The sequence below is a fragment of the Peromyscus maniculatus genome, chromosome 10 (genome assembly GCF_049852395.1).
Source record: "Peromyscus maniculatus bairdii isolate BWxNUB_F1_BW_parent chromosome 10, HU_Pman_BW_mat_3.1, whole genome shotgun sequence".
Classification (NCBI taxonomy): Eukaryota; Metazoa; Chordata; class Mammalia; order Rodentia; family Cricetidae; genus Peromyscus; species Peromyscus maniculatus.
The window spans coordinates 71,219,223-71,246,441 of NC_134861.1; the positions used below are offsets into that span (position 1 = coordinate 71,219,223).

The 27,219-nt window shown below is 46.1% G+C and overlaps 1 protein-coding gene across 2 annotated transcripts in view; it reads right to left on the minus strand.

The window, feature by feature from the left end:
- Positions 1-4,453: 4,453 nt before the first annotated feature.
- Kdr (kinase insert domain receptor) overlaps positions 4,454-27,219 on the minus strand; it is a 44,041-nt gene continuing 21,275 nt past the window's right edge. Inside the window, exons 15-30 of one of the 2 annotated variants that reach the window (XM_006979726.3) lie at positions 26,799-26,930; positions 24,072-24,178; positions 23,519-23,654; positions 23,058-23,162; positions 21,699-21,812; positions 21,091-21,179; positions 20,395-20,548; positions 18,440-18,537; positions 15,936-16,058; positions 15,702-15,813; positions 15,340-15,439; positions 14,829-14,934; positions 13,355-13,506; positions 8,551-8,650; positions 7,986-8,071; positions 4,454-6,259 (exon numbers count right to left, since the gene is read on the minus strand). In XM_006979726.3, coding sequence (XP_006979788.1) covers positions 6,064-6,259; positions 7,986-8,071; positions 8,551-8,650; positions 13,355-13,506; positions 14,829-14,934; positions 15,340-15,439; positions 15,702-15,813; positions 15,936-16,058; positions 18,440-18,537; positions 20,395-20,548; positions 21,091-21,179; positions 21,699-21,812; positions 23,058-23,162; positions 23,519-23,654; positions 24,072-24,178; positions 26,799-26,930 — 1,910 coding nt within the window. In that variant the 3' untranslated portion in view covers positions 4,454-6,063. The remainder of the gene's footprint in view (positions 6,260-7,985; positions 8,072-8,550; positions 8,651-13,354; positions 13,507-14,828; positions 14,935-15,339; positions 15,440-15,701; positions 15,814-15,935; positions 16,059-18,439; positions 18,538-20,394; positions 20,549-21,090; positions 21,180-21,698; positions 21,813-23,057; positions 23,163-23,518; positions 23,655-24,071; positions 24,179-26,798; positions 26,931-27,219) is intronic. The other variant, XM_076546453.1, reaches the window with a different exon arrangement.

Below are 27,219 nucleotides of genomic sequence, written 5' to 3' on the forward strand. Positions count from 1 at the left end.
CTGCACAGTCAGTCCTTGGTAAACACTGGGGAAACCATTCATTCTGGTCCCTCTCTGTATCCTGCCCTGGCCTATCCTCCTGAACTGTACTGTGATGTTAGGGTACTGTGGTGACTAGTCTTCCCAACTTGATGGAATTTAGAATCACCTAGGAGACCAACCTCTGGGAAAGGTCTAACTAGAGAGGGACCCATCTTGAGTGTGAGCAGCCCCACCCATGAGGTCCCAGACTGAATAAGAAGGAGAAAATGAGCTGAGCATCAGCGTTCATCCCTCTCTGCTTCCTGACTGCAGAGCCATGTGACCAGCTGCCTCATGTTCCCACTTCCATGACTTCCCCTTCATGATGGCTGCGTCATCGAACCCTGACCCAAACACACTTCCTCCCTTAACTTACTTCTTCCCGGGAGTTTTGTCACAGCAGCGTGTAGATAACTGATACAGGAGGCTGTTACTTTAATGAGTTAGTAAACGCTCACAAAGACTATCCGGTGCACTGTAAGCCTTGAGTGGATAGAGTCGGAAATGAGCAAGCCAACAAAAGACTACTCATTTAGAGTTCAATGTTAAGGGTTGAGTTGGGAGCCCCTTTTGCTTTGATGAGGGGCCTTGTTTTTCATCAATATGTGCTACAGGATACTATCGACCAGTGTCCTTGTTAACCTGGGAATGCTATGGGTTATTACTGCATTTCTTTGGTCTAGCCTTGTCTTGGCTTCCCTTTGATCTAGCCTTATACTTGGGTTTTCATTTCCAGTTAGAGTTTCTCCACGGTATATGGAATGTCTCCAATCCTCTTTATCAGGATAAGATATTTTAGCTTATAAAGAGCTCCCACTCAAGGCACCAGGATCCCACCATACCTCTGCTGGCTGTACCAGTTCAGAGGACTCCTGAGCTATGAGTCTGTGTTTCATGGTCTGTGAACTGCACACAGCCCCAGATTCAACATTGTAAGGGAATCTTCAACTGAAAAATCCTGCCCACCTTCCTGAATCTATTCCCCTACTATGGTCAACAACTCTTAAAGTTCATGTGTTAAAAACAATGAATAGATAACACCCAGTCCCCCAAATTTACATAGTGATGATAATTGGAGGTGAGACCTTCAAAAGCAATTGGGATTAGGTGAGATCATGAGACTTGGGCTCCCAGATGGCATTAATGGATTAGCAGGAGGTGGACGAAATGAGTGGGCTAGCCTGTTTGCTTTCCCTTGCCTGTGATACAGCTCCATGACCTTATCACGCAGCAACAAGGCCATCCCCAGAAGGGAGCAGTTTGGTATTCGGCTTTCCAGCCCCTGCACCATGAACAAAGTAAATGCCTCTGGTAAACCATGATGTCTGTGGAGTTCAGCTGTAGTAACACAAGAGAGGTGGGAGGTGCTCTGACATATCAGCTACTAGAAAAAGGGAAAAGACAGTAACATTGGAGGAAAAGTAGAGAAGAGGCCAGTTTTCTTCTTCTCTACCCTTTTTCCTTGGCAGGGTGTCTAGAATCTGAGAAATCACACAAATAATATATGTAAGAGGACACTGTCACCATCAAGTTCACCCAGCCAGTGTTATAAAGTACTTTTTATAAAAAATAAGTTGGAATAAAACATTAAGATGCATATTGTCTCTGTATTGCTTTATATTTAAACTTCAAAGACAAAAAACAGTGAAACTGCTAAGTTCGATGTTTTTGAGGTACCGAGAAGTTAAAAGTTCCATACTGTAGAGGATAATCTCAGAAATAACTCAGTGTCTTCTAAGGACATTTACTTGATGTTGGGGACAGTTTGCTGCAGCCTTTGTGTTATCAGTAGTTCTGGCGTGAACACTTTCTCCCAACTCCATACCCTTATCTCCGAGTCAGGCTTCTCCTGGGTTGGTAACGGTGTGTCTACCACGTCAGCTCCAGAACTTCGGGCCAACCTGCTTGGGAAAGCGCTCCCGCTGCTCCTCCCAGATTCCACCACTTTCAAAAACAGAGTAAACCATCTTATTTCACTTTGTTAATTTCTTTATCATTTGGAAGATTCTTCAACTTTTCCCAGAATTGGACTTCAAGCTGCTCTCAAAAAAAAAAAAAAAAAAAATTCTACAGATTTTTGCTTATGTCTACCTCCGTTACATGGAGGATATTCATTTAAAAGTGCAGTTTTAGTGTGTGTGTGTGTGTGTGTGTGTGTGTGTGTGTGTGTGTGTGTAGGTGTATACCATGTGTGTCGGTTCAGGTATCCTCAGAAGCCAGAAGCCATCATGTCTCTATCTAGGAGCTGAAGTTATTAAGCATGGATGCTATGTTATCAGTGTTGAGTCCTTTGAAAGATCAGCAAGCACTCTTAGCCACCAAGTTGGCTATCCCCCCCATCTCAAAATATGATTTTATAAAAGTGGAATCTAAGCCCGTTTGAGCTGGGTTCACTGCCTATCCAAGAACGCAGACATGCCCATTACTCCCTAAGTGTAGACAGCTATGTAGGAAAAAGTGCCTTGTCTTTCCAAAGATTTTCTATGTTTGCCAACATTTTACCACCAGAGGATACATGTCCGACTCGGGGGTAGAAGGAAGATGCTGTGAGAGATGGGAAAGTCGGGTTAAGTTAGCTACTTTGAGGTGGTAGGCTATGGCTTTTACGTTTCTTCGCTCCTTTCGCTACAAAGGACCAAAGAATGCACATTGGATGGAGAAGCCCACCCAGGGGTCAAAACTCAAACCTCCCCACAGCTCTCCCTTCTCCCGTGATGCTGTGGAGTAGAAACGTAGCTGCAGGTGGTCTGTGGGCAAGAAGGGAGCCAGTGGGCAGAGGAACAGAAGGTGAGCACACAGAGGACATTGAAGGACGTGAAGGAGGCAAGGCAAAAGCCACAGCAGGTACGAGCAAAGCCTTGCTGCAACATCCCAAATGCCTCCAATTAAATGTTTGGACCTAAGACCAAGCATAAGCACTCTACAACGCTACTACTGTTTCTTTAGTGCAGGGGCAAGAGAGGAGAGAGGGAGATGAGCATCTGAGAAACAACACGTGGAAGACAGAGAGGAGGCACAGGCCACACCTCGCCTCTAATCATCCTGCACAGGGCAAGAGAGCATTCTTCACAGAATGCCGCTTCACTTGAATCCAAACTCCTGACATCAGAAACGATGCCAGGAGCCACCAGTGAGAAACGAAACCTTTTTACCCCTAAAGTGAAGAAAGCTCTGTTTTTCTCTGTGGTCTTTCAGCCCCCGTGGGCCTAGGCTCTCTTTCCATTCATTTACTGGAAGAGGCTGGATTTAGGGAAGGGGTGGGGTGGGGGGACGACTCCCTGCAGGGCCCTGGTTCTCTGATCCCAGCCCACGTCCTGGCTGTTAGGAACACACACATGCACAGCCAGTCTCTTCATCATAATCTGGGGAGAAGGTCTCAATAAGATGGTGGGGGCTGACAAGTAATGCAGTCGAGATATTTCTCCAGCTGCAGCGGGGACGACTTATATTTCATAAATGGAACTGCCATGTTTGACAATTTGCTTGCAAAAAAACCCTAAAACTTAGACCTTGCTTCATTCCATGTATGAAAAAGAATGTCCGGTAAATGAAAATGTAATCAAAAAGGGAAAAAAAAAGACGCTTAAATGTTGGTGTTACTTTAGATTTGAGGAAGGGAGTTTTAGATTAAAAAAAAACAAACAACCTAAAAGTCATTTTAAAAAAGCCATATTTCATTAGATAAATATTTCAAAATCTTATGTTTACAAAAACACATTAAGAAAATCCAGATACGGTGGTGCACGCCTGGAATCCCAGCACTGCGGAGGTGGAGGGAGTAGAATCAGAAGCACTAAGCCATCCTTGGCTGTACAGGGAGTTGGAGGCTAGCCTGGGCTAAAGACCCTGTCTCCTCAAAACACAAGCAAGCAAGAGCATTCAGCATTAGTGAAGGTAGAGACAGATACAGGTGCCAGGGATTTGCTTCGCTCTCTGAATTCGGGCAAAAGCAGTCCTTCAAACACGTCAACAATGGATTTCACACTCTTACCTTAGCTAGACAGTGAAGTCCAGCCCGGGCCTCTAATCCTGCCTCCAGCTCTGGCCACTTGTCTCGGGATCTCTCACCCGTGAGTTCTGAGGTTCACCAGGAGGCCATAGAATGACAAGTCTCAGTCCATGTGTTAACAATGTCACCAGTGCTCGGGATGTGGCGAGGATGTGTTTCTGTGTTAATTATGATTGTAAAGAAGGCAGAGTGGAAGCCGGGCGTTGGTGGCGCACGCCTTTAATCCCAGCACTCGGGAGGCAGAGCCAGGCGGATCTCTGTGAGTTCGAGGCCAGCCTGGGCTACCAAGTGAGCTCCAGGAAAGGCGCAAAGCTACACAGAGAAACCCTGTCTCGAAAAACCAAAAAAAAAAAAAAAAAAAAAAAAAAGAAGGCAGAGTGGAAAGAGACCACGGAATAGCTGTAATAATATGATACCGCTGTGTCTTTTTACTCAGAATACATTTATTGGTTTATAAAGCATTATAAACATTTGATGAAAATATTCTTTGTAAGAAGAGAGAACAAGGAAAAGTGGAACACACTCACATTATATCTGACTCCTCCTCCTCCTCTGAGATGAGAAAAATGATCGGTTTAGCTGCACATCCCCTGTGAAAGGATTCCTTCGAGTTTTTCAATGTTTTTAATAAAACAACATTAGCTGCTAAAAGCATTATAACCCTTGTCATGCTACATAATACTGATACAAAATGTGAATAGTACAAAGTTCATTATATATAATATAAAGTTTCAATATATTACATTTGTTCTACATAACAGACTATAAATATATGTGCCATAGCATGTTTTACAGTCATTGTTCCCAGCTTCTCATACTATGGTACCAAATGAAAAGTACAGTTTTCTTTTTTGAAAGAAATATAAGCACAAGGGCACAAACCAGTAGACACAGCTTTGTATGTTAAAATTCTAAGTGACACAGTAGATGTTATCATAACCTTGGCTATAAGGTAGTTTTGAAATCTGACTAATGATTATTTATCTGGAGAGTGAACAAACCAATTCAGAGTGTCTGCCATAAAGAGGCCACGAAGCTAAAATACTGCGGACTGGGGGTGAGCGTGGAATGGGGTTGGAGGGAGAACAAATGGATAGATACATCCTGTCCGAGCCCTTACCACCACAGCTTGCCACAGAACCCGCTGCCTCAGACACTGCCACCTGGGCAGACCTGTGGGGATCCATCCAGCAGAAACCCTGAGGTGCGCTGTGCACTTCAACATGGAAGGGAAGCCTCTACCGAGCGTCCTCTCTTTGGGTGTTCCGAATTAAGGCACAGCCTGGGAGATGAGGGGCAAGCTGCACCGTTTCCTTCCTGGGGCTGGGCCAGGAGACACGTCAGAGTCCGGAAGGAACTCTCATTAGGAGTAGGAAACAGGACAGGGAACTGCCTACAAGCCCCCGCTGCAAAGAGCACGCAACTTTCTAAAACCAGAAACCCTGCCGGCCGCCTTTGCATTTCCTGACAGGCCACATGCCCACCTCCACCGGAGCCAGCACAATGCATCTGCAGGCTCCAGCCGCTCTCCAAGCAAGCCTGCGCCTTCCTTCCTACCGGTCCACATCCCACACTTCACACTTGGCTCACGGCCCACATCCTCAACAAAGCCTTTTAGGTAGACTCAGCCCTTAGTTATCTCTCCCATCTTCAACACACACAGGACTGACATTGCCCATTTCACCCAGTTTCGCAGAGGTGTCCAATGCTCTGGTGTGGCTACTTCTTGGAGGATAGAGCCACTGTTTGAATGTCTTTTGTTTTAACCGGTAGTGAGACCCTCAGCAGGGCACATTATAGACGATTTTAAAATGAATGGAAAAAGAAAAGTACAGTCAACACATTCTTGGGTCATGGGTCATCTTCTCGGGAGATACCCTGAGGACTAGCTCCTTGCAGTCTGAGGTCCTTCTTCTGAAATGAAAATCAAATGTGGCTACTTCCGGGCGGTGGAAAGAACAACACTTGAAAATCTAAGCAGCACCTCTCACGTGATCCCCAGGAGTTGGGGAGTGGGGTGGGAGCACCTCCTTTTAAACATGAGGTGAGCACAACGTGGTCCCCGAGTCAGCGTGCACTGCAGCCTCCACCAGCTTTAAGAGTTCTGCCTCCTCGCCGCTGTACACAGTGGTGTCTGTGTCGTCGGAGTGGTACCCAGACTGGTAGCCGCTGGTCTGGTTGGAGCCCTCCGAGGCCACGGACTCCCTGCTTTTGCTGGGCATCATCCCACTGTGGAAGAAATGGCAGCCAGATGAGTTGAAAAGGAGGAGACAGCCTGTTGGCTTTTCACACTCACCCAGTCCCCAGTTCCAAGGAGGTGGAATCTCCTCCAGAGACACCAGCCCCTATCTCTCCCTGCCCTAATCAGTCTATCAGGTTTACTCAGACAAGGTCTACTTTCAGGTACTAGCATGAGTTAGTAGTTGCAGATAAGTCCTCTTATTCAGGTCCAAGTCTTTCAAGCCTGAGAAGAGATAAAAGGCAGTTCTGCTGAGGTATGCAGAGCCCCCCAACCAATGGACTGGTTTTACGGCCTTGATGATTGACAAGTTTGTATACAATGATTGGAGCCAAAGGGTCTCTTTCATGATATTAAAGGAAATTGGGATGGTCTAAGAGTTCATTTGTGTTTTTCCTGTTCGGTCATTTAGGGGACTACATGGCTTATGAAAGATGTTAATAAATTCAGAGAGCAAAAAAACTGGCCGAGTGTGTGCAGTCAAGCCAGACATGTCAAAAACTGCTTTTTACTCATCAAAACCACATTCTTTGGACAAATTGGGGATTCAGTCCCTCAGCAGCAACTGGAGAATGTTTTCAGTGACATAGTAATCATGTCAAAACTAACAAATGTAGGCTGTGTGGACCGAAGAGCTTGGGTTTGCCCTTTCAAGGGCCTTTACCCTCATTATTCATAATAAAAACCACACACAAAAAAAAGAGTTTATTTATTCTGTGTTAAGATATGGTTTAAAGTAGGTTCAAAGAACTAGAAATACATTTTTCCCCTTCCAATCCACTCCTGCCTCCCCACACCAAAACCAATTCATGTTTCAAACAATGGCATGATGTGGCCACTTAGTTGTTCTAGATAAGTGTGGTGTGAGTCAACGACAGAGGCGTATGATTGGCGCTCATGATTTCTCACTGGGCGCTAAAGGAAATAGCAAAATATACTATCGCCATTGTGACTGCTGTAAAAGCACTGCTCAAAAACCCATGGGGATTCCCTCTCACACAGCTGTCCCTTATATGTAGATCAAACCTTTCGTATTCCTACCTAGAATGAACCTATTGGCAAGTAAATAACTACCATTATCCCCTTATTCTTTTAACTATAGATTTTCATAAATTCTTATGTTCAAATCAGGTACATGTATTCAAAGCAACAATGCATTCCTGTTGAGCCATGAGAGACGAATGACTCAAGATCAAATTTAATACTTTTCCGACCGTTGAATGGGAAATGATTCAAACAATAATATTCAAATATACTAAATAAGTGACTATGTGCCTACTTACATATCACCTTTCTTAATGACAGATAAAGCCAGTTGAGGACAGGCTTGACCATCCTTCAGCCTGCAAACTCTTAACTCTTCAGGGTCATGGTACCTGCTGACGTCATCACTGTGTGGCCGGGGCCACATAAACCACGGATCACAGTCAATACGACAATCCATAGCCACATGCTCAGAAGCTCCAGAGCCTTCATATATCTGGTCATTAGAAATTGGCCAAACCCTCTACCTCACTTCAGATTTTTTTCCCAGGCCTATCAGTTTTGTTGTTTGGTTTACTTTAGTTATTTATCAAATTACTAATTTTGGAATATTAATGTCAATCAACCTTCAAAGGCACCAAAAGGGGAAACCTCATCTACACTCAATGTCTTTATTAGGTCCTTTCAAAAATTCCTATTGAAAAAGGTCTTCCTTATCTGGCTGAGTCTTACCCAAAAGATGGAGATAATTTGTTCCTGTCTTCCAGGGTTTTCAGCTCTTCCGATGCAAGGACCATCCCACTGTCTGTCTGGCTGTCCTTTATAGGAGACAATGAGATGATGACACAGTGACACAGTGTAGGACCAGCTCCATGAAGCTCCTTTCTCAATCCATCTAGCAGACAACATGATTCACTGTCCCACCAAGGAAGGTAAGCATATGGCAGCCAGAGACTGTGCAAGCCACAAAGGAGCAAATGCTTCCAGGAAGTAGATTTAGGCCAGTGAGAGACAAAGATCTGCAGCAGCTGAGGATGCTGGAGTCTCCTTCTCTCTGCACAGTGACACCATTTGCTCTTGAGTGATGTTGGGCATACAGTTAGACTATCTTGAACTTTGGTCCAGGTGCCCTTTTATGGCAAAACCAAAGATCCATCTCCAAAATGACCCCATGGCACATACCCTCAAGGAAAGCTTTAAGGAGGTTCCAAGACTCAAACACTTAGGCTAATATTTATCTAGCTAGTATTTCACCCTGAGTATTATTTCTATGACTATTTATAAAAGATGTACTTACATCTGGGATTACTTTTACTTCTGGTTCTTCCAGTGGGATATCTTCAAATGTTTTCACACTCACTGGCCGGCTCTTTCGCTTACTGGTCTGTAGATACTGGCTGCAAGAGAGCAAATATTTATTTGTGTTTGAGTGGTGGTATATTTGGCTGTGGATACCTCAAGCGATACCTAAGTTCATTATCTTTCGACCACAAGTTTAATAGCAACCTTCAAAACAGCCTTTGGAAAAAAGAAAAACAAAATCTTCCTTTGCTAGCACACACGGAAGGTTTAATTTCCTGTGAAAGTCCATTTAAAAGTATAATATAACTGAGAAGATTAAAGGAGACCCTGTGCCTTTGGACCATGCTTCTGAGGCTCAGTGCTGACCTCAGGCCAGCGCTGGTTGACTCAACAGCAGCTGCTTTCTGATGGGCCCTGACTGAACGGGATTCCTCCAGGGAACTCTGGATGTATTGCTGCGTGCTCTCCATTTTTTCTAGCCATCTCCAAAGAAAGGTGCTCTACACAGTGTTGACATGGCAGTCTGGGCAAAGGAAACACCTTTGATCTCTCTAAAGGATACTGTGCTGGGCAGTGATCTCAAGTCAACTTCCTCCTTCTCCAGGAGACACAGATCTAGGGCACAGAGCGAAGTAGGCTGAGTCTTACCCAGCCCATGCTTCAGAGTCTCAAGACCCTGCTCAGTTTTGAGTCTAACTCGGACTATAGAAGAGAGAGTCACGACTCTGTTGCTCCATTTTTAACATGTGTGGGTAACAGCTATTCTTTCTAGCTTAAAGGATGTTGGGAAGGCGAACAGCAGGGCAAATGTCAGATTTGCTGTCCTGAGGAAGCACAAAACTCTTTTATCAACCAGCATTTGTTTTCCCCTTTTGGATTCCAAAGTCCTTCAAAGAACGAGCCTTGACAGACAGCACATCGCTTCTCCCTGGGGGTTGCTCTCCCTTGCCACTTGCCACTGGGGGAGTCCAAAAAATCCTATCCAAACCTCTTACAGCCCAAAGGCAGGTAAGAGACGTCCTTTTTACAGGAAAGGTCCGTAGAGACAATAAACATATTCTTCACTCTTGTCCCATGACAAGCAGCCGGTTGGCACAGTGCGTTGCTGGGTCAGAGTTGAGAAATGGAAGCCGAGTGCCTCTTCTCTTCCCCAAGAGGTCGTTTCCTCCCCACACAGAGGAGAGAATGAGGTTCCCAGTGACACCCTCCCTCAGGAGACTCCACAGGAAAGAGGACATGCAATTCAGGGAACAAGCAAAGCCCATTTCCTGCTGACTCCGGTCCTTGAAAGTAGTGGCTGTCAAAGACGGCTGGGATCAGGACTATTCACTCAGGACGACCTTTGGGCATCTACCACAGGTCAGGCATTGAGCTGAATGCTCTTCAGACATCGCCTCATGGTGTCTTCACGGTAACCTCCTCCAAATCTACTTGTCCAAAATCACACAACTAGAATCTTAGAGTGCAGTTGTGAGGGCCACTGAAAAATTTTTAAGCATGGGATTGGCATGACCAGATACGCTTTTGAGAAAGTTGGCTGTGATTAAGGAGGATAAAACCAGACACGGTAAAGCCAGTTAGGAGACTTCACACTTATCTAGCAGGAAAGTAGGGAATCTGATTAAAGAAAGGGCATGCGTGTGAGGTTTGAAGCAGTGCCTGGATTCCATAGATATCTGAGGGGGGAGCCGAGCTGAGGGAGGAGGTGTGGATAGCACATAGCTATCTTAGAAGATTCAGATCCTTGAACTCCCAGCCAGATGATTTAAAAAACAATATGGTTCTTCACAAATGACAAAGGATTTTCCAAAATCTCCTTACATCTGCTCCCCACAGTCGCCCAAACAGATCTCATTATCTCACACTCGGAGATGAAGAAGCAAAGCCTCAGTGAGAAAATGGCAGAGAAAGGGTAGAACCAGGACTCACACTCAAGTTTGAAGGCTCGAAAACTCACGTGGGGTTCTTGTTCCTCACTCCATCCCACGTGACTCCCTTGGAGTATCAGGATGGAAAAGAAAGAAGAGGCTCAAAGACAGGTTGCCTACCTCTTTATTAAGCACCTACTGTGTTCATAGCATTGTTCTGGTTCCCACGTGTGCACCGACCCCCTGGTGAGCGGGTGGGTGAAGTCAGTATGGAGTGTGGAGTAGATGAAAGGTAGAGAAAGAATAGTCCCATTTCAGGTAGTCTAATATGATGGCCAAATCCAGGAAAAGCTAGCCAACTGGCTCTCCCAGGCATCAATCCACCACGGGTATTTAATTACCACTGGCAATTAATCAAAGTGAGGAAAACAGTGTGTACCGAAGCCTGGCTCTGGAAGAGAACTGCAAAGAAATCTCTGATAAACTGCCTGATGTGGAAGGTGAAACTCCCGGAGAAAACGACAAAGCAAACCACAGACGGTCCACACACTGCCCTCCAAGAGAGACGAGCCCAGTGAATACGGGTTTTCTCTCGGGAAGCATGCACACTTGAGGCCAGAGAGGATCCACGGGGAACAATTAAAAACAAAGCGAAGTCTAGACATAAGCGGCCCTCCCTGCCCCCCCATTCCTCTGCCTCTTCTCGACATAACTGTTGGACAAGTATTTTAAAAATAGTTTCAAGGGGCGGCAAATCAAGAGGCTGTCTCCCACAGTGATGTCCCTGGCCAGCTCTATTTATAATGCAATGGAGTTGAAAAGTACAAGGAGGAAGCAAAGCGAGAAAGACTCAGCGTCTCTACTTGCTTGGAAGCAAGAAAATAGATAGAACATGGCCTGGGAGGTGGCTCAGCTTCCGTGTATTTTCCCCAGAGACACTGACGCGCAGGGGAGTCCCGCACTACCCAGCGGTGTGCTCACACCTCTAATCTGCATCGCCTTTATTTAGAGCACTGGAAGGTGAGAGAGGGTGGTGTTGTTTATAAAAAGAAGGATAAGGGAGGAGTTGCAAATGAAAGCTTCCAATTTTTTATTTTTCAGTGTATGGGTAGCTAAAAGAGAACCTAGTCTGGGAAGGCTCCTTTAGAACTTAGAGGCTGAAAATCTGAGCCAAGCCTGGCTGGGCTAAAAGCACGGTGTCACATTCGTCTACACTCCTGGGGAATCAATGCTAGTCAGTCCTTTTGAAGACCCAGCCTCACACTGGCACCTCTGTCTCCCAAAACACGACTTCATCTCCTGCTTAGCACCACATTCCAAGAACCCACCCAGCAAGCCAAATGGTCCAGCTCTGAATTCTCCTCTGCTTTGTCACAGGACCTGAGGGGGACAGTGAGTCATCGCATGGCTCCCTGACTGAGGAGAAGTCTACACAGCATGGCGGGAACAGTGGTCAAGCCAGAAAGGACTAGGACTTCGCACACATGGGACTTACACTTCCTGACTCTTCCTCTCTGAGAACCTCTCCTTGGAAGGAGGGACAATGGCCCTAAGTCTGGAATCAGAGGAGGTGGACTCATCTCAGGGGTAGGACAGGAAAGAGCTCTCTTAACAGCTGTCCTTTATGAAGTGCCTTCAAGTGCCAGGCACTTAGAAGTACATTATAGCGTGCAATCCTCCAAGCGGCCATTCACAAACAGCACCCGTGGCCTTGCCTTCCTTCAAAGAGAATCTGGGTTGGGGGGCGGGGAGGGTTGATACAGGACTTGTTGCACAGCAATTAAAAGGCAGAGCCAGGCACTGCATCTGGTTTTACCAAGCTCTCATGTCTACATCTTTAATCACAATACTTTGCACTAGCTCAGGTAGTAGAGCTAAGACCTGTGCCCAGCATCCAACCTAGATGATGGTTTCCATCTTGCCTAAATCTAGAGTTCTCTCGTAGACAGAAATGTGACCACATACAGAGAAATTCTTCAGGAAACACTGACTGCTCCTGTTATAAAAGGAATGGTAGCTTGCTGGTTGATATCTAACTCTCTCTCTCTGCCCCGACTCCTCTCTCTCCCTCCCTCCTTCCTAGGCCTCCTTAACCTTCTTGCAGCATGGCAACTGGGCCGATGTCTCTCACAGGAGACAGCGGCCGGTTCCTCCTGCAGCTTGAGCACACGCAGGAAGGCAGGCAGCACCCACGCTCTCAGGGGGTCTGCTTGCGGAAGGACAATACCCAAAGCAAAGTACAGTTGTCTTGGGCAACTTAGGAAAGGCAATGCTAATATCGTATCGTGGGACACCCCGTCAGCATTTTCCCCACGCACAGGTATTGACTGAGAACATAGACAGCTTCCTGCCGAACCTACACAGACCAAGGCTGGGCTGCATGGCGTTTGTTTTAAATAAACTCAGGCGCCCTGTTAAGGATACACGAGGCTGCAACTCACTGGGGGACACATTTCTGTAGGATACGGCCCCATTCAGGACACAGCCTGTGCGTGCTGGAGCCTCACCAGACAGCCCTCAGGATGTTTCCTATTTGCACAGAACTCTTCCTTCCTGAGTCTTCCCTAAGCCATTTAATGCACCTTAATAAAAGTGTACACGGGGACGATTTTAATACAGATGTCTCCGTACCATGGCTCTCTCTCTCTCTCTCTCTTTTTTTCTCCTGGAGATTAACCAACTGTGGCATTTTAGTTATTTGCTCCCACAAGGCTTAGAATTCTTCAAGGCAGACCTGTGCCAGCAATATGGGCCACAGATGGGAGGTGGCTCAACTCTGCAGACCTTGTTTGGGGGACACTGCCCTTGTGAATGTCAGAACTCCAGTTAGCTAGAAGTGGTAAGTGACAGCCTAACCCAATGTCTTCCCCCACTCCCGCCTCCTGAGCTGGCCTTGACGCCCCGCCCCCCCAGGGGATGCTGGCCATATACCTGATTCCTGCTGTGTTGTCATAATGGAATTTGGGGTCGCACACTTCCTCTTCCTCCATACAGGAAACAGGTGAGGTGGGCAGGGAGAGTCCAGAATCCTCTTCCATGCTCAGGGTCTCTGACATTGGGAGAACAATGTAGTCTTTGCCATCCTGAAACAATAAACACAGCGTGCTATTGTTATGGCTGCTAGCCTTCAAGGGCCTTTTCAGGAGAAACAAAGGGCAAGGGGGGCGCCTGGCTGTGGGGGCCGCTTTCATATCTGAACACAAGACGTCCAGACTATATTGGAAAAGGGTCGCCAGAAACAAAAGGGCACTTGAAAGGGATGTGTGGAAGAAGGTTAATAAAGGGACTAAAGGGAAAACCGGATTAGTAAAGGGACAAGAGGCCATGGTTGCCATGAAGACAAAGCAGGCGATGGCTGTGGATGAGATGTGAGAGCCCAGAGCCCAGACATCAGTTCTCCACAAAGCCCTCCCCAGGAGCTGGACCTTCAAAGCATCCTGCCTCCAGTCCAGCCTCTACATTCCACGGCAATGGGGAATCAGAAGCAAGTGAAGAGGAAAGGAGCCAAGACCGGAGCGCAGGCATTCTGATGCTGTTTCTCAAGAGGAAGGGCAAACAAGACGAGCTAATACATTTGAGCTTCTGGAAGGTTTATTGGTGGAAATGGATGCGACCCCCAAGTGCTCAGAAGGAAACAGAAAGCAACTGGCTCCCACTGGAATAAGGGCCACCGAGCAGCAGCAAACACTCTACCAAAAATAAAAGGGGGGGGGCAGAACTCTGTTGTGGAAATGTCATGACAGCTTGACATTTCACCAGGTTGGGGGCCCAAGTCAGAGTTTTGCATAATTTGCACGTTTGTTTTGTTTGGGCCTTGCTTGCAGAATTTACTAAAAATTACTCGAAATTCTTTCCATTTCATCAGTCAGTTAATCAGATTTGTTTTATTGTTTCATTTTGTTTTTTGTTTTTGGAGGTAGTCGTGTTATGCTGCCCAAACTGGCCTCAAACTTATGATTCCCTTGTCTCAGCCTTAAGAATTCTGGGGTTACAGGCATGCACCATCACAGTCGGTAGATTTTTTTTTTTAATTTAGAAGAACATTTGAAGACATAACACTAAAATAAGTAGGTAGGGACCAGCAAGATGACTCATTGGGTAGAGGCATCTTCAGCCAAGCCTTACGACTTGAGTTCGATCCCCTGGACCCGCATGGTAGAGGGAGAGAATGGGTTCCTGCAACTAATGAACAGACTGGAGTTGTCTATTCTCAAGCTATTGGTCTAAAGAGCAATTACAGCTTTTAGGAAGCATTACTGCTCAGAACTGGAAGACAGAGGCTCCTCTTTCAGTGGCCGAGAGGATGACGTGGTGCCACACGAATGTGCAAGGAGAAGACTGTTAGATCACAGACCCACGCCCTGAGGGCTCCTTGTAGAAGCTTCTTGAGTAGAGGGCTACAAACCTGCTGAGCATTCGCTTGTAGGAGATTTCCCAAATGTTCCACCAACTCTGAAAAGGAGGGTCTCTGATTGGGGTCCTCATGCCAGCAATCCAGCATGGTCTGGTACCTAGACAAGCAAGACAAAGGTCTCATTAACTGTGCCATTCTTCTGAGAGCTGATGGTCAAGATAATCCTTGAATGGGAAGCATTTGTAAGGAGCCTATCAAGAGCTGAGATGCTAACTGAAGATGTAGAACTAGAGGAGACACAGAAGTCTGCACTCAGGCAGGCGGGCATCCAACTATCTGTAAAAGCGTCTTGTTTACCACACATCTCTATCAACGGTTAGTAAAAACTCTCTGGTGGAGATAATCCGATAATGGGATGACAGTGCTTGAGGTAACCAAAGGAGGTGTCTAAGAAAGCTGAGCACAAACGAGGCCATGACGCAGACGCTCACAATAGAAGGCCTTCTCGCTTTCTTAGTGGGGAGAGTTTGTGAGAAAAGAAGGATGCTTTTCAGAGTCTTACATTTCTGGGGTGGTATAGTCAGGAGCTCTCATTCTAGTTCCTTCTTTCAGTCTCCTACAAAAGTCTTCATCAATCTTCACCCCAGGATACGGGGATGCACCTAGAATAAGTCAGGGAAGGAGCATTGTGCGATTTGAATTCGTCATAAAAAGCCCTTAAGCCTGGTTCTTACACATCCTTATCATCTACAGAGCCTTTTTCTTTTTTTTCTTCTTAATTTTACCATCTAAATCCTCTAAGAAATTCTGTTTGACAGGAGGTAAAATACAGAAGAGGAAATGACTTCCAGGACTCACCAACTATTCTTGTCTTCTTTGCCCCTGAACCCCCACCCAGAAGAGGGTCAGAGAGAAGTGACTTACCTAAGGAAAATATTTCCCAGAGCAAAACGCCGAAAGACCACACGTCGCTCTGAATTGTGTATACTCTGTCAAAAATGGTTTCGGGGGCCATCCATTTCAAAGGGAGTCGGGCCTAAGTGGGGGATAGCAAAGCATCAGAACCCAAATTGGCAGATTCTGAAGAAAATACTTTCTTCACTTCTAAACACAAGTCCACAAAGTTTGAATCCACACAGTTCATCTTTAGATACTTACATCTCCTTTTCTGACATAATCCGGGTCTTTATAAATATCCCGGGCCAAGCCAAAATCACAGATCTTAACCACGTTCTTCTCTGATAGAAGAATATTTCTTGCTGCCAGGTCCCTGTGGATACACTGTGAAAAGAACAGTATGTGTGATAAGTCTCTACACAGCTAATCTCTTTTACATCTGTTGTGACCTCATGCTTAAAAAAAAAAATCCAACATCAGAGAACCAAGTGACTAGCAAGGACCGGGGTAGTGTTTTATCCCAACAGGTCAGGAAAAGGGCTTGTGTGTTTCATTGAGACACATCTGCTTATTCCATAAACAGTCCTGTCCTTTGGAGTTAGATGATTAAATTACAGTCTGATGATGGACATAGTTTAAAAAATGTGCCTCTGATCACATCCACACATCCTTTTGCTTGGCATCCTCTGTGGCTTAAACTGGGTTATTCCCAGAATAGATTTGTTTTGAATGGGCGTGTCGACAGCAGAAGCAAGGGTTCTCATTGGTTTGGTTGGCTTCCTACTCTATTTGGTACTGAAGCTGGCCTGGATCTGGAGGCAGTAAGCAGTGGTACTCATCCTGCTTCAGAGTATTTGATATTGTAGTAAAGGTCCACCCAGGCAAGGCTGGCCGGCACGAGTGGACTACATTCTGTAGTGCACTGGAGCTCGGCTTTAAGCCTTGGGATCTTCAGCTCTTCCAGTGGTTTCTCCTTTCTGTCCTCTAACTTGCTCTGACTTTCAACTATTCAACAGCTATCTCACTCTATGATCATAGCCTTCAGCCAAGCGCCTAAGCACCATCTGAGAGGGCGTAACAGCCTCAGAGAGCTTTAGACACGAATGAAAGGCTTACTGGGAGACCTGGATCAGCATAAGAAGACCTGGATCAGCACAAGAGTGACCATGGGAGCTGGGAATCACCACCTGGCACCCCAGGTCAGTAGAGAGGTCTCCCTTGCACCAGAATATTCAGGATTGCATTGCCTGGCATGATCCAGCAAAACTGGAAAGGCCACAAAACAGACTGTACCCCTACTTGCTCTCAACCAAAGAGCTTCCTTTTCCAGCTGGATGACCAGGTGGTATGCACAAAGATCACCTGGTGGTTACAAGAGAAAAGAAAGAATTCTGGCTCCCCACTCCCCAACCACTATATCAATTCCCCCTTCTAGTTGCCAAAAGGAATTACTTGGCTCAAGAGTGAGCTCTGGCCTATACAAAAATAACAACCTTTGCAAAAGACTCAAGGCCCTTCCCTTTGGGACGATCCCATAGGACCCTGGTTCTCTCCCTTCTGGTTGGGTAATAGAGTACAAGAAGTATTCAGCAGAACTATCTAAGATCCCGAGGTTCTGGAAGCCGTTGAGAAACTTTAAACTTCAGTGGGGAAGGGGGCAAGGGACCTTACAATGATAAAGCAAACAAAGAAATATGGAAGCCTTTTGTTCCCTCAGGACCCTGCAGCAACCGCACTTCACCAACGGAGAGCTTTTCCTGAAGAGAACGTGAACCTTTCCTACCGATCGTGAGACCACACATCTTCCCCTGCCCAAGGTCACCAGTGACTTCCACCGGCCCCTCCTCCCACCTCGGCTGTGTTTACAACCTTTGCACTGTTTGTCACTTGTCACGTCCCACCTCGGCCTTTGTTTGGCCTACTTTCTAATTTTAGCCGTTTTAATCGTCCTCATCTGAAGCCTGGCCTTCCTGGCTTCTCATTATACAAATAACAAATAACTTTTTGATGGATGGTGATGAATGTAAAATAAATTAAAAATAGACCCCTCTACACCAAGATACCTACAAGACCCTACTCCCTACTTCTTCAAGGCCCAAATGTCACATCCTTAGTAAGGGCTTCCTCATTTAGCTTCTATAACATTGAAGTGCACACATGTTAGCATGTGTACACACAAACACGGTATATTTTCCGTATATTCTGCAAGTCCTTCCTGCTTTACTTCATCCCACAACCTCTGTTCTGTCTTAACCTTCCTTCTATGTTGCGTGTTGATTGGTTGTCCCATTGACCACCAGTGTTGTGAACACCAGGAAGATGCCGGGATGTCTAGGTTGATGCACTGCAGCGGCCCTTAGAAGTCTACCTAGTCAGCTGGGTGGTGGTGGTGCATGCCTTTCATCCCAGCACTTGGGAGGCAGATATATCTGTGAGTTCAAAGCCAGCCTGGTCTACAAAGTGAGGTCGAGGGACGGCCAGGGCTACACAGAGAAACCCTGTCTTGAACCCCCTCCCCCACCCAAGAAAAAGATTAAAAACAAAAACAAAACCTAGCACTTAGGAGTTGGTCAATGAGTATTAACTCTGTGAATTATTTTCATGAAACCTCTTGCTACCTTTTATTAACAGAAAAAGAGCCTCCCCGGGGGAACACTTTTAAGAATCCTAAAAGTGGTGTGTGACTTTCCAAACCAAACAAGCGATGTCTCATTTCTAAGCCTGTGATCTGAATAGAAAGCTTACTTCCCCTTGACCCGCCATACCTTCCTTGATGCCAAGAACTCCATGCCCTTAGCCACTTGGAAACTGTAGCAGATGAGATGCTCCAAGGTCAGAAAGTCCTTGTACAGGTCTTCAGAAGCTGTGAGAAGAGGCAAGAGGGCGTGGCTGAGTATTCCCACCAGTCAGGAGCCTTGCTTCTAAGTCAGCCAGAGTGATCTCGTTAAGACGTGAGAGTCAATTTTAGGAGACAGAAGCAGAGAACCTGCCCATTGGCTAAACCTCAAATTATTAGCCTTCACCACACTCCTTGGAGAAAAGAAAGTTTTCTTCATTTTAGTCAAATTGAGGCATCAATCCCAGAATGGAGAATAGGTATGAAGTCGGTGCAGGCAGCGAGGAGAGAAAAGGGATCTTTTTAAGTCTGCTATCTCAAGCTGTTGTTGTTTTTTTCCCATGCACTCAGAGGGAAAAACAATAGCTCCTATTAAGAACTCTAAAAATAAAACAACAATATTGAGGGTCATCACATCTTTTCTCTCTGGCTTTTTGTCTCCTGGGACAAAGACCAAAGTTCACACTACAGTCCACAACAGATAACTAAAAATACCAGAAAGAGATTTATTTCTCTCACATTCAAACTTAGGACATGCAGTATGCGCATGAAGTCTGGCCTGTCAAGGAGACATTCCTTCAAGAATAGGAGTGAGTGACACCAGCCAGGGAAGAAAGGTGAATTTACATAAGTTGGTAGTATTTATTACAGTGCCACTGAGCCACATAAACACGGAGGCACGCCTGGGCATTTGGAAATGCTCCCCTAACTTAGATCAGATAAGATATGGCTACAGTCTCTTTCCTGGACACCAGACCAGAGTAAACACAAACTCAATTGCCATAATAGCCTTGTTAGGATTAAGAAGGCTAGGACTTCTTCCTCAATGACTTCTTATGTCGAGGGCTAGAGAGCTGTTGAGGAACAGTGACGCCCTCTTCACTCTCCAAAGACAGAGAGAGAGGCAAAGCCCGGGCCTGCAATTCCAAGCCCCCCCCCCCATCCCTTGCATTTCCAGCTCACTGGCTACCATTTGGGAGCAAGAGGGTGCACAACCCACTTCATTGCAGACCTCATGACTACAGGTCTAGACCAACTTCCCCACGCCCCTCTAGCCCACCCCTAGCCGTCAGCTGCCTATATAGATTCCAAGAGAAAGAAGGTAGACTAAGTTCTGTCAGTCAGCTTACAGCAGAGGAAACAGAAGCAGGCTTGGGCTTGTCTAAACTCACACTCCCAAGGGCACCCGGCCTCAGGCATCCCCCGTCTCTTTGAGCACACAGCTGTGCCTGCTCCTTCTGATTAAAGCAGACATGCAGTGTGCTCTGGAGCTGACTGAAGCGTTGGAGGTGAGGCTGAGGTCCAGCTTCACCCATACACAGGACTAAAATACCCTTGGGATCACCACCAAATGAGACACGTCTAAAGAGTGGCCAGAAAGGAGATGTGAGAAGCCAGCTGGAACGTGGTGAAAATGATGGATAGTGTCCTAACCCATCTTGGAGAAGGTTGGGTGGAGATCACCGAAGGGGCCTCTGTGTGCTGCTGAAGCATGTTACCTACTGGGTCTGAGCCCCTGATTGCAGTGAAGGCTAGCCAAGCACCAAAAAGCTTCTTCTCCCTTTCTGAACATAGCACTGAAGTTCTACTGCGAATAAAGTCTGATCCAGTATCAGGTCAGAGTGTAGATTTGATTGTTAGCCACAGTTTAGCCCACTGAATCACCTAGACTTCTCAGAATAACCCTGCTTTGCCTCCCAGGGGAGTTTACTGTATACTTACTGATTTCATGCTTCAGTTAAGCTTGACTGAATGCTACCTAGGAATTTAGATTTCTTTCAAACATGAAACTTTCCCCTCCATGGCCGAATATCCTGCCATCATCTCTTTCTACAAGAGTGTGCACTAAGCATGGGTGGGAGTCGGGGCAGCAAGGGCAGGTACCTTCTTCTTCCTCTACGTCACTGAGGGATTTCTCCTCAACAAATCCCGAGCTGGCAGAGCTCTGGCTGCTGGTGATGCTGTCCAAGCGCCGTTTCAGATCCACGGAGAGCTCCCCGACATAGTCTTTCCCATGGCGGAACCGCGCCCCTTTGCTCTGGAAAAGAGGGGATGTGCAAATTCCACAAATATAAAATAGGTCTCTAATGTGTTGCAAGGCCACAGATAGTTGAAATTATTAAATCAAAGAAGGAAGACAGTTCTAGGACTATAGTCTCTGAGTTGAAACGTGGGGCAAGTTTTAACAGCTTTCCTTCTATAACACCAAGTTCCTTCTCTCCAGAGTCAAGTGGTAAGTGCTTCGTTTCCAGGAATACTCAGACACACTGTCATTAGTGTCCTCTTTACCAAGGGATGTACCCTCCATAGAGCCAAATATGGGTGAGGTGACAGACTATAATCCAGAGCCAATGCTCTCTCTGCCCTACCCTCTCCTTAATCAAATCTAGCACCATCATAATGGGTCAGGAGATTAAAGTCCTAAAAATAAAATATGAGAAGCATGCAACCCCCAGAAGATAAAAGTGGGTGCTGAGACAACCCAGGCAGCATGCAAAGAATTTCAACTAAAGACACCCATGTAGCACTTTGAGATTTCCTCTGCTTTCCTGACCAAGGCTCCTGTAGAAAATGACATACCTTATAGGGAACAAATTCACTTCTCTTGCCCCGTAAGTAAGTTGATAGGTTTCCGAACTTGCAGAATTCCACAATCACCATGAGAGGTCCTGCAAACAACACAGCGTGTTGGGAAAAGGAAAATGCATTTCACAAACACTTCTCCCTATGTGCTTAGCATACTGATAAGGCCAAAACTGTCCTAGAGGAAGACTACATATAACCTTTCATTGGAGCAGGGTGGCAGAAATCAGCTGACACCAGTCCCTCCTATTGTAACTTTTCCTTTTCAAGAAGATAATTCTGCACGAATAATCGAAACCTCAGCAATCAGCTGAGATGACTTCGGGGTGGGAGGAAAGGGAGATGACTCTGAGTTCTTTGCTTTCAAGGTCTGGGGGGATGTTCCTTTTTCCCATCTAACACTTACTATACCAGAAGCAAATTGCATCCCCATGATGAGACCATTCTTTAATTCAAAGGATGCTGCAGAATCCTTTGATTATAGTGCCCACTAACTTTCTATGAAGTATAGTACATTTCAGATTCTCCAAAGTATTGCTTCCTTCAAACACCAGCAGAGAACTGTGAGTCAGACTCAGGCTGGCAGGGCCACAGTAGTTCCTCACCTCCTGGCTTGGTGCAGGCGCCCAGAAGGTTGACCACGTTGAGATGGTGGCCAATGTGGATGAGGATCTTGAGTTCAGACATGAGGGCTCGGTGCTCACTGTGCGTTGCTCCTTCTGCAAATTCAGAAGAAAGACAGAAACCAGTAAGTGTGGCCGTTGCTACGGGATGAGGGATGCGCTTAACTGTGCGGCTTGCTCGCCCAGTGGAGCATGGCTACCGCTAACAGAGCAACTGTGTGTTTCGAAAAGTCAAATGCAAACTCTGCTTTCTAATTAGAGAGCAAAGCTTTGCTTTAAGCAAACCCTGAATGACTGTCGTTGAAAGGAATCTAAGGTGACGTTTCTTGTAACGTTGGGAATGTATCTGGGACAGAACCACATCCAGATTCTCTTTCTGCACAAAACTGGAATGTTCAGTTTCAGGTTCAGTGGGCTGCTTAGGGCCTGATCATTTCAATGTCTCCCCATAGGGAAGCCGTCCCATACATTAAATATTCTCAGATCTAGGGACCAGTGAATTGCCTGGGTGGGTAAGGGCACTTGCCACCGACTCTAACGACTAGAGTTGAAACCCTGGAACCCACCTGGTGGGAGGAGGGAACTGACTCTTGCAAGTTGTCCTCTGACAATGCATATATTCTCTCTGTCTCTCTGTCTCTGACTATCTCTCTACACACACACACACACACACACACACACACACACACACACACACACACACACAAAGCTTCTAGACAGAAAATGCAAATGGAGGAAGGGGCTTTGAAAGGCACAAGACCTACTGGCCAAGGGGGAGCAGCAGCATCTCCCTCCACAGAAGCTGCCACAAATGGAGCAGAAGCTTCACCTACGTCACCTCCCCTCATCAGAATGTCCAGGCTGTCGCTCCATTACTATGAAAGATGCTGATGTCTAAAAGAATACCCACATCTTCTTCCATTTGCATAGCCACCCTTACTTTGCAAAACACCTTCATACACTAAGTTCTTTGGCATGTTCTAATTCTAGAGAACATGGCGGTTTTGCATTCTGCTACAGCAAACTTCTTTCTCCATTTCTAAAGGGTTTATAATCAGCTGACCTCATAATACATTGAGGAACAATTTTAATAGAATCCGATAGTTTCCCCCACATAACCGGGACCACTAAACAGAATTGTGCAAGTCGATCTTTGCTCACTGGTCATGTGCCCTTGCATGAGGCTCATAGGAGGAAACTGTCTCCAGTTTGTGCAGAGGCACTGTAAGCCAGGGACTTTCTAGCCCACCTAGGCACAAAGCCACCGATGCAAGCCTTATACCACACTTAGTGATGGGCAAAACAGAGGGAGCCACATCACAACATCATTTTGCTTTTTACCTTTCAGCATCTTGACAGCCACCGTTTTGCAAGTCGCTGTCTTGTCGATTCCAAAGGCATCTGCCTCAATCACTTGGCCAAAGGCGCCACGGCCAAGAGGCTTCCCTGGAACCAATGATAATGGCAATTACAAAAGACTTGGGTTGTCACATCCCACTACTAGAGGGCTAAGTGAAGATTCTAATTGGTTCAGGTGATGATGTAGTCCATTAGACCCACAGCCTGCTTTACTTCCTTGTTTCGGCTTTGCCCTTCCCTCCCCAAAATGCCCTGCTTTGGATGGTTATACAGGCTCCTTACTACTAGAAGGCTATATGGATGACTACCCAAAGTCAAGAGATAGAGTTAATATTTATGAATCAGAATGCATCATCTGAAGAGACCAGACATGTCATTGTCTTCAAGGCGAGTTAGGTGGGCTGGCAAAACCAATACCAAGTTAATAGCAGTTGACAACTCACCTAGTTTCAGCCGGTCCCTGGGGAATTCCCATTTGCTAGCATCATAAGGCAAGCGCTCACAGCGCTCATCCAAGGGCAGTTCGTCTGGATCCATGACAATGGACAAGTATCCCGTCTTCAGTTCCCCTTCATTGGCCTGGAAAGCATAAGTCCTTCCAGTCACACACAGATCCTGTTGTTGGGTTGCTGTTTTGTATACTTGTTGCTCTTTAATAGGGGACCCATTCATGGTATCTCATTTTCCAATAAAACTCATGATGTTTGAGAGAAGTCCTATTATAATCCTGCTTTTGGTGCCTCTTTAGTTTCCAAAATGAGTTCAGAATAAGGTTTCTAAATCTTAATTACAGTGGACAATCCAAACCCTTTACCCTTCCATCAATTAATGCCCACAGTTCAGCCAAAGAAAATGGACAAGAATGTTATTGTAGTGAAGTAAAAATGTGCCCATTGAGCCAATAACAATGGGGAGAAGCGGCTGAAAGAAGCCCAGTCAGGTTCCATTAATCACAAAAACCCACATGCAAGGGACAGGGAGACATTATGTTGTTACCCGCTTAACGGTCCGTAGAACGATGACAAGAAGCAGCCAGAAGAACATGGCAATCACGGCCGTGCCTACGAGAATGATGACTTCCAAGTTGGTCTTTTCCTGGGCACCTGGAAGACACATTGGAGTGATTAACCACTGGAAACCCGTAGCCTTTGGTAGGAGGTGATAAATGTGTGACATGGAGGGCAAACGCTCAGGCTCATTCACTTTCAAGACTCTGAGAGACAAAACAGCCACAGACTCCTTAAGTCTGATGGAGTTCACGGCACTCTTAAGGAACAAGAGAGGCATACGGCTCACAAAATCATCCAGCAATAAAACTGTCAAATGATGAACCAGAGGTGTGTAAGTGTCAGAAGAGATGCACATAGGATGTGTTTGGCAAGAGACCTCTTTCAGGGGGAAAAAAAAGGTATTTCTGTTTGTGAGTAATACAGTCTAGTTTTGTGCTGATAGTCAACGTCTTCACTTGCGTGGTGTGGGAAAAGCGATTGTTTAGGAAACGACACAAGGAGAAAAGGCAAGTCCTTTGCCCAGGCAGCCACTTGTGACCACACACGTGCTACGAACTTGTTGCTTTAAATACGTCACCCTCCTTCACTTTCTCAGTAAGTTTTCAGTTTTCAGATTGAAGAAATAAGATTTGAAAGATTTAAGCTACTAGAGACACAGGAAGTTGGGGGGTTGTTTGAGGGTTAAGCTGGGTCGGTCCAAACTGAGCTGACCAATCGTTCATCCATGCCTACATGGCAGAGGCTTAAAGGACAAGAAGGGAGGAGAAAGGGAGTGAAGGGGACAGAGAGAGGGAGGGGAGAGAGAGGCGGGGAGGGAGGAGAGGGGGGGAGGGAGGGAGGGAGGGAGGGAAGGAGAGAGAGAGAGGGAGGGAGGGAGGGAGGGAGGGAGGGAGGGAGAGAGAGAGAGAGAGAGAGAGAGAGAGAGAGAGAGAGAGAGAGAGAGAGAGAGAGAGAGAGAGAACGAACTGGTGTAAGGACACCGGCATGTAAAAGGAGAAGGGAAAGGCAAAGCTAAGCAAGGAAAGCTGTAGCCTCCTCCCGGGAGGTGTTCCAAGTGCGGAGTTACCATCAGAGATCTCAGCACCGACTGATCAGGAGGGAGGTGATTAGGATGTAATTGTCACTTGGGGTCTCTGTCTCTCCACTCACATTGTGCAGTGTGACATGAAACAAGCCCCGAGCTGGGGAGGAGGGATGGCCCAGAAGCCAGAAGACAAGCAATTAATTAGAGTTACCCATTGGGAGACAAGCTCTGAGTGCATCTGTAAGTGGATTTGGTTTCCTTGCTGTTCCCCGGAAAGTAATTCTCTGTGTGTAAAGATTTAAAAGTCTATTCCCATGAGACAGAAGAAAGGTCAAAGGTCTCTCTATCTAACTATGCTCATATTAACACCTGAGAGCTGAACGTCCTGCTCTTGTCTTCAGGTGAGTCTCCGCAATACCCACACCACTGTGCCCACGTAGGTGGGGTAACCTAACACAGAAGGCTAATGGATGGAGACAGAGTCCCAGAGAGAACTAACTGGCACATCCTCCCTGAGATCAGCACTAACATGAGTGCCTCTGGAAGAGACAGAACTACCATGCCCCTCGGCATCTTCACAGTGTGTGTAATCCCAGCAATCTTACAGATTTGAGATCATGCTAGTAGCAATATTCGCCAATGTGAGTTTGACAGATTAAAGGACCAACACCTAGACTTTAACATGTTAGAAATATGCCAAATCTACCTCTCTACTACACCTCAACCATCCTCTGGCATATCACACCTTCAATCACACAATAGAGTTGCATTGTTCTCTCAGTGTGTTACAAAAAAAAAAAAGACTCAGGCACACTCTTCATAAGTTGGAATATTCTGTCACAGATTGCTGACTGAAAAAAAGGCAGATTTCACATCAATCACACACACACACACACACACACACACACACACACACACACACACACACACAGTAGAGGGAAAGAGGTTTCCTTTCATTTTTCAATAATAACCCTCAATTTTCCATGTCACAAAAGCAATCATCTATTGTTCACGAGTGAATCCTGTCTCGGCTCTGGTGAACATTCTGAACTCTTGTCACTGACTGAGTAGCGATGTCAACACCAACTCTAAGTTTTTTTCCAAGTAGACATGGGAGCGTCATTCCTGCAAGTTAACTTGGCCACTCAAACCGAGTGAGAACCAGGGACCGGCGGCCAGTCATGGTTCCTGGCTAACAGTTTCCTCACAGTGAGAACCCTGTGGCTAGGAAATAGGGCACAGGCTGAAGCACACCCCTAATTTTGCTTTGCTGGTTTGAAGACAGATTCTGAAGAACAGGTGGAGAATCCCTAACTCCAAACTCCCAGAGGACCAAGATTGGAAACTTTTTGAGCACCTACCCCTTACGTCACGTGACAAGCCACAGTCAAAGGTGCACTGAAAATATTATCTAAAGTTACCTTCAGGCTATGTGTATAAGGCTCTACCCATATACGCCTAAATGAGCTTTATGCTTAGATGTAAGTCCCTCCCCAAAATATCTATTAAACTGGTGAAAATATTCTAAAACCTGGACTATATCTATTCCCAAATATTTTAGATATGAGATATTTAACCTCCAGGAAGAGCACAGTCACCCCACATGCCATCCTGCTCAAAGCATTTGAGGCTATGAGGAACCCAAACGAATCCCCCAAGCCGTCTGACAAGTCTGTGACGTCACACTACCTTCTATTATGAAAAGTGTCTCTGCTCTGGCACAGCCAAGGACGTTGCAGGCCTGACAGGTGTAGAGGCCTTCATCCTCCTTCCTCACCCTTCGGATGGTTAAGTTCCGGTTCCCGTCTTTCAGTACAATGCCTAAAAGAGGGAAAAAAAATTCTTGCTTTATTTCTGATGATGCGATCTGTGCTTTAGCCAAGCAAATATTTCGAATAATTGCTGCCCTCCATCTCGATCTATTATCCAACTCTAAAGAGGCACCTAGGATGGACTACTGACTATCTCCCAGGTGATCTCCATGTGAAATCAACAGGGCTCCAAATATGCTGCTTCTGGCTCTGAAATGAGCCAGAAAAATCCTGTGCCCAAATACCACTTTGTGTGTTCATGGGGGGGCGGGGCGTGCATGTGCATAGAGGTCAATGTT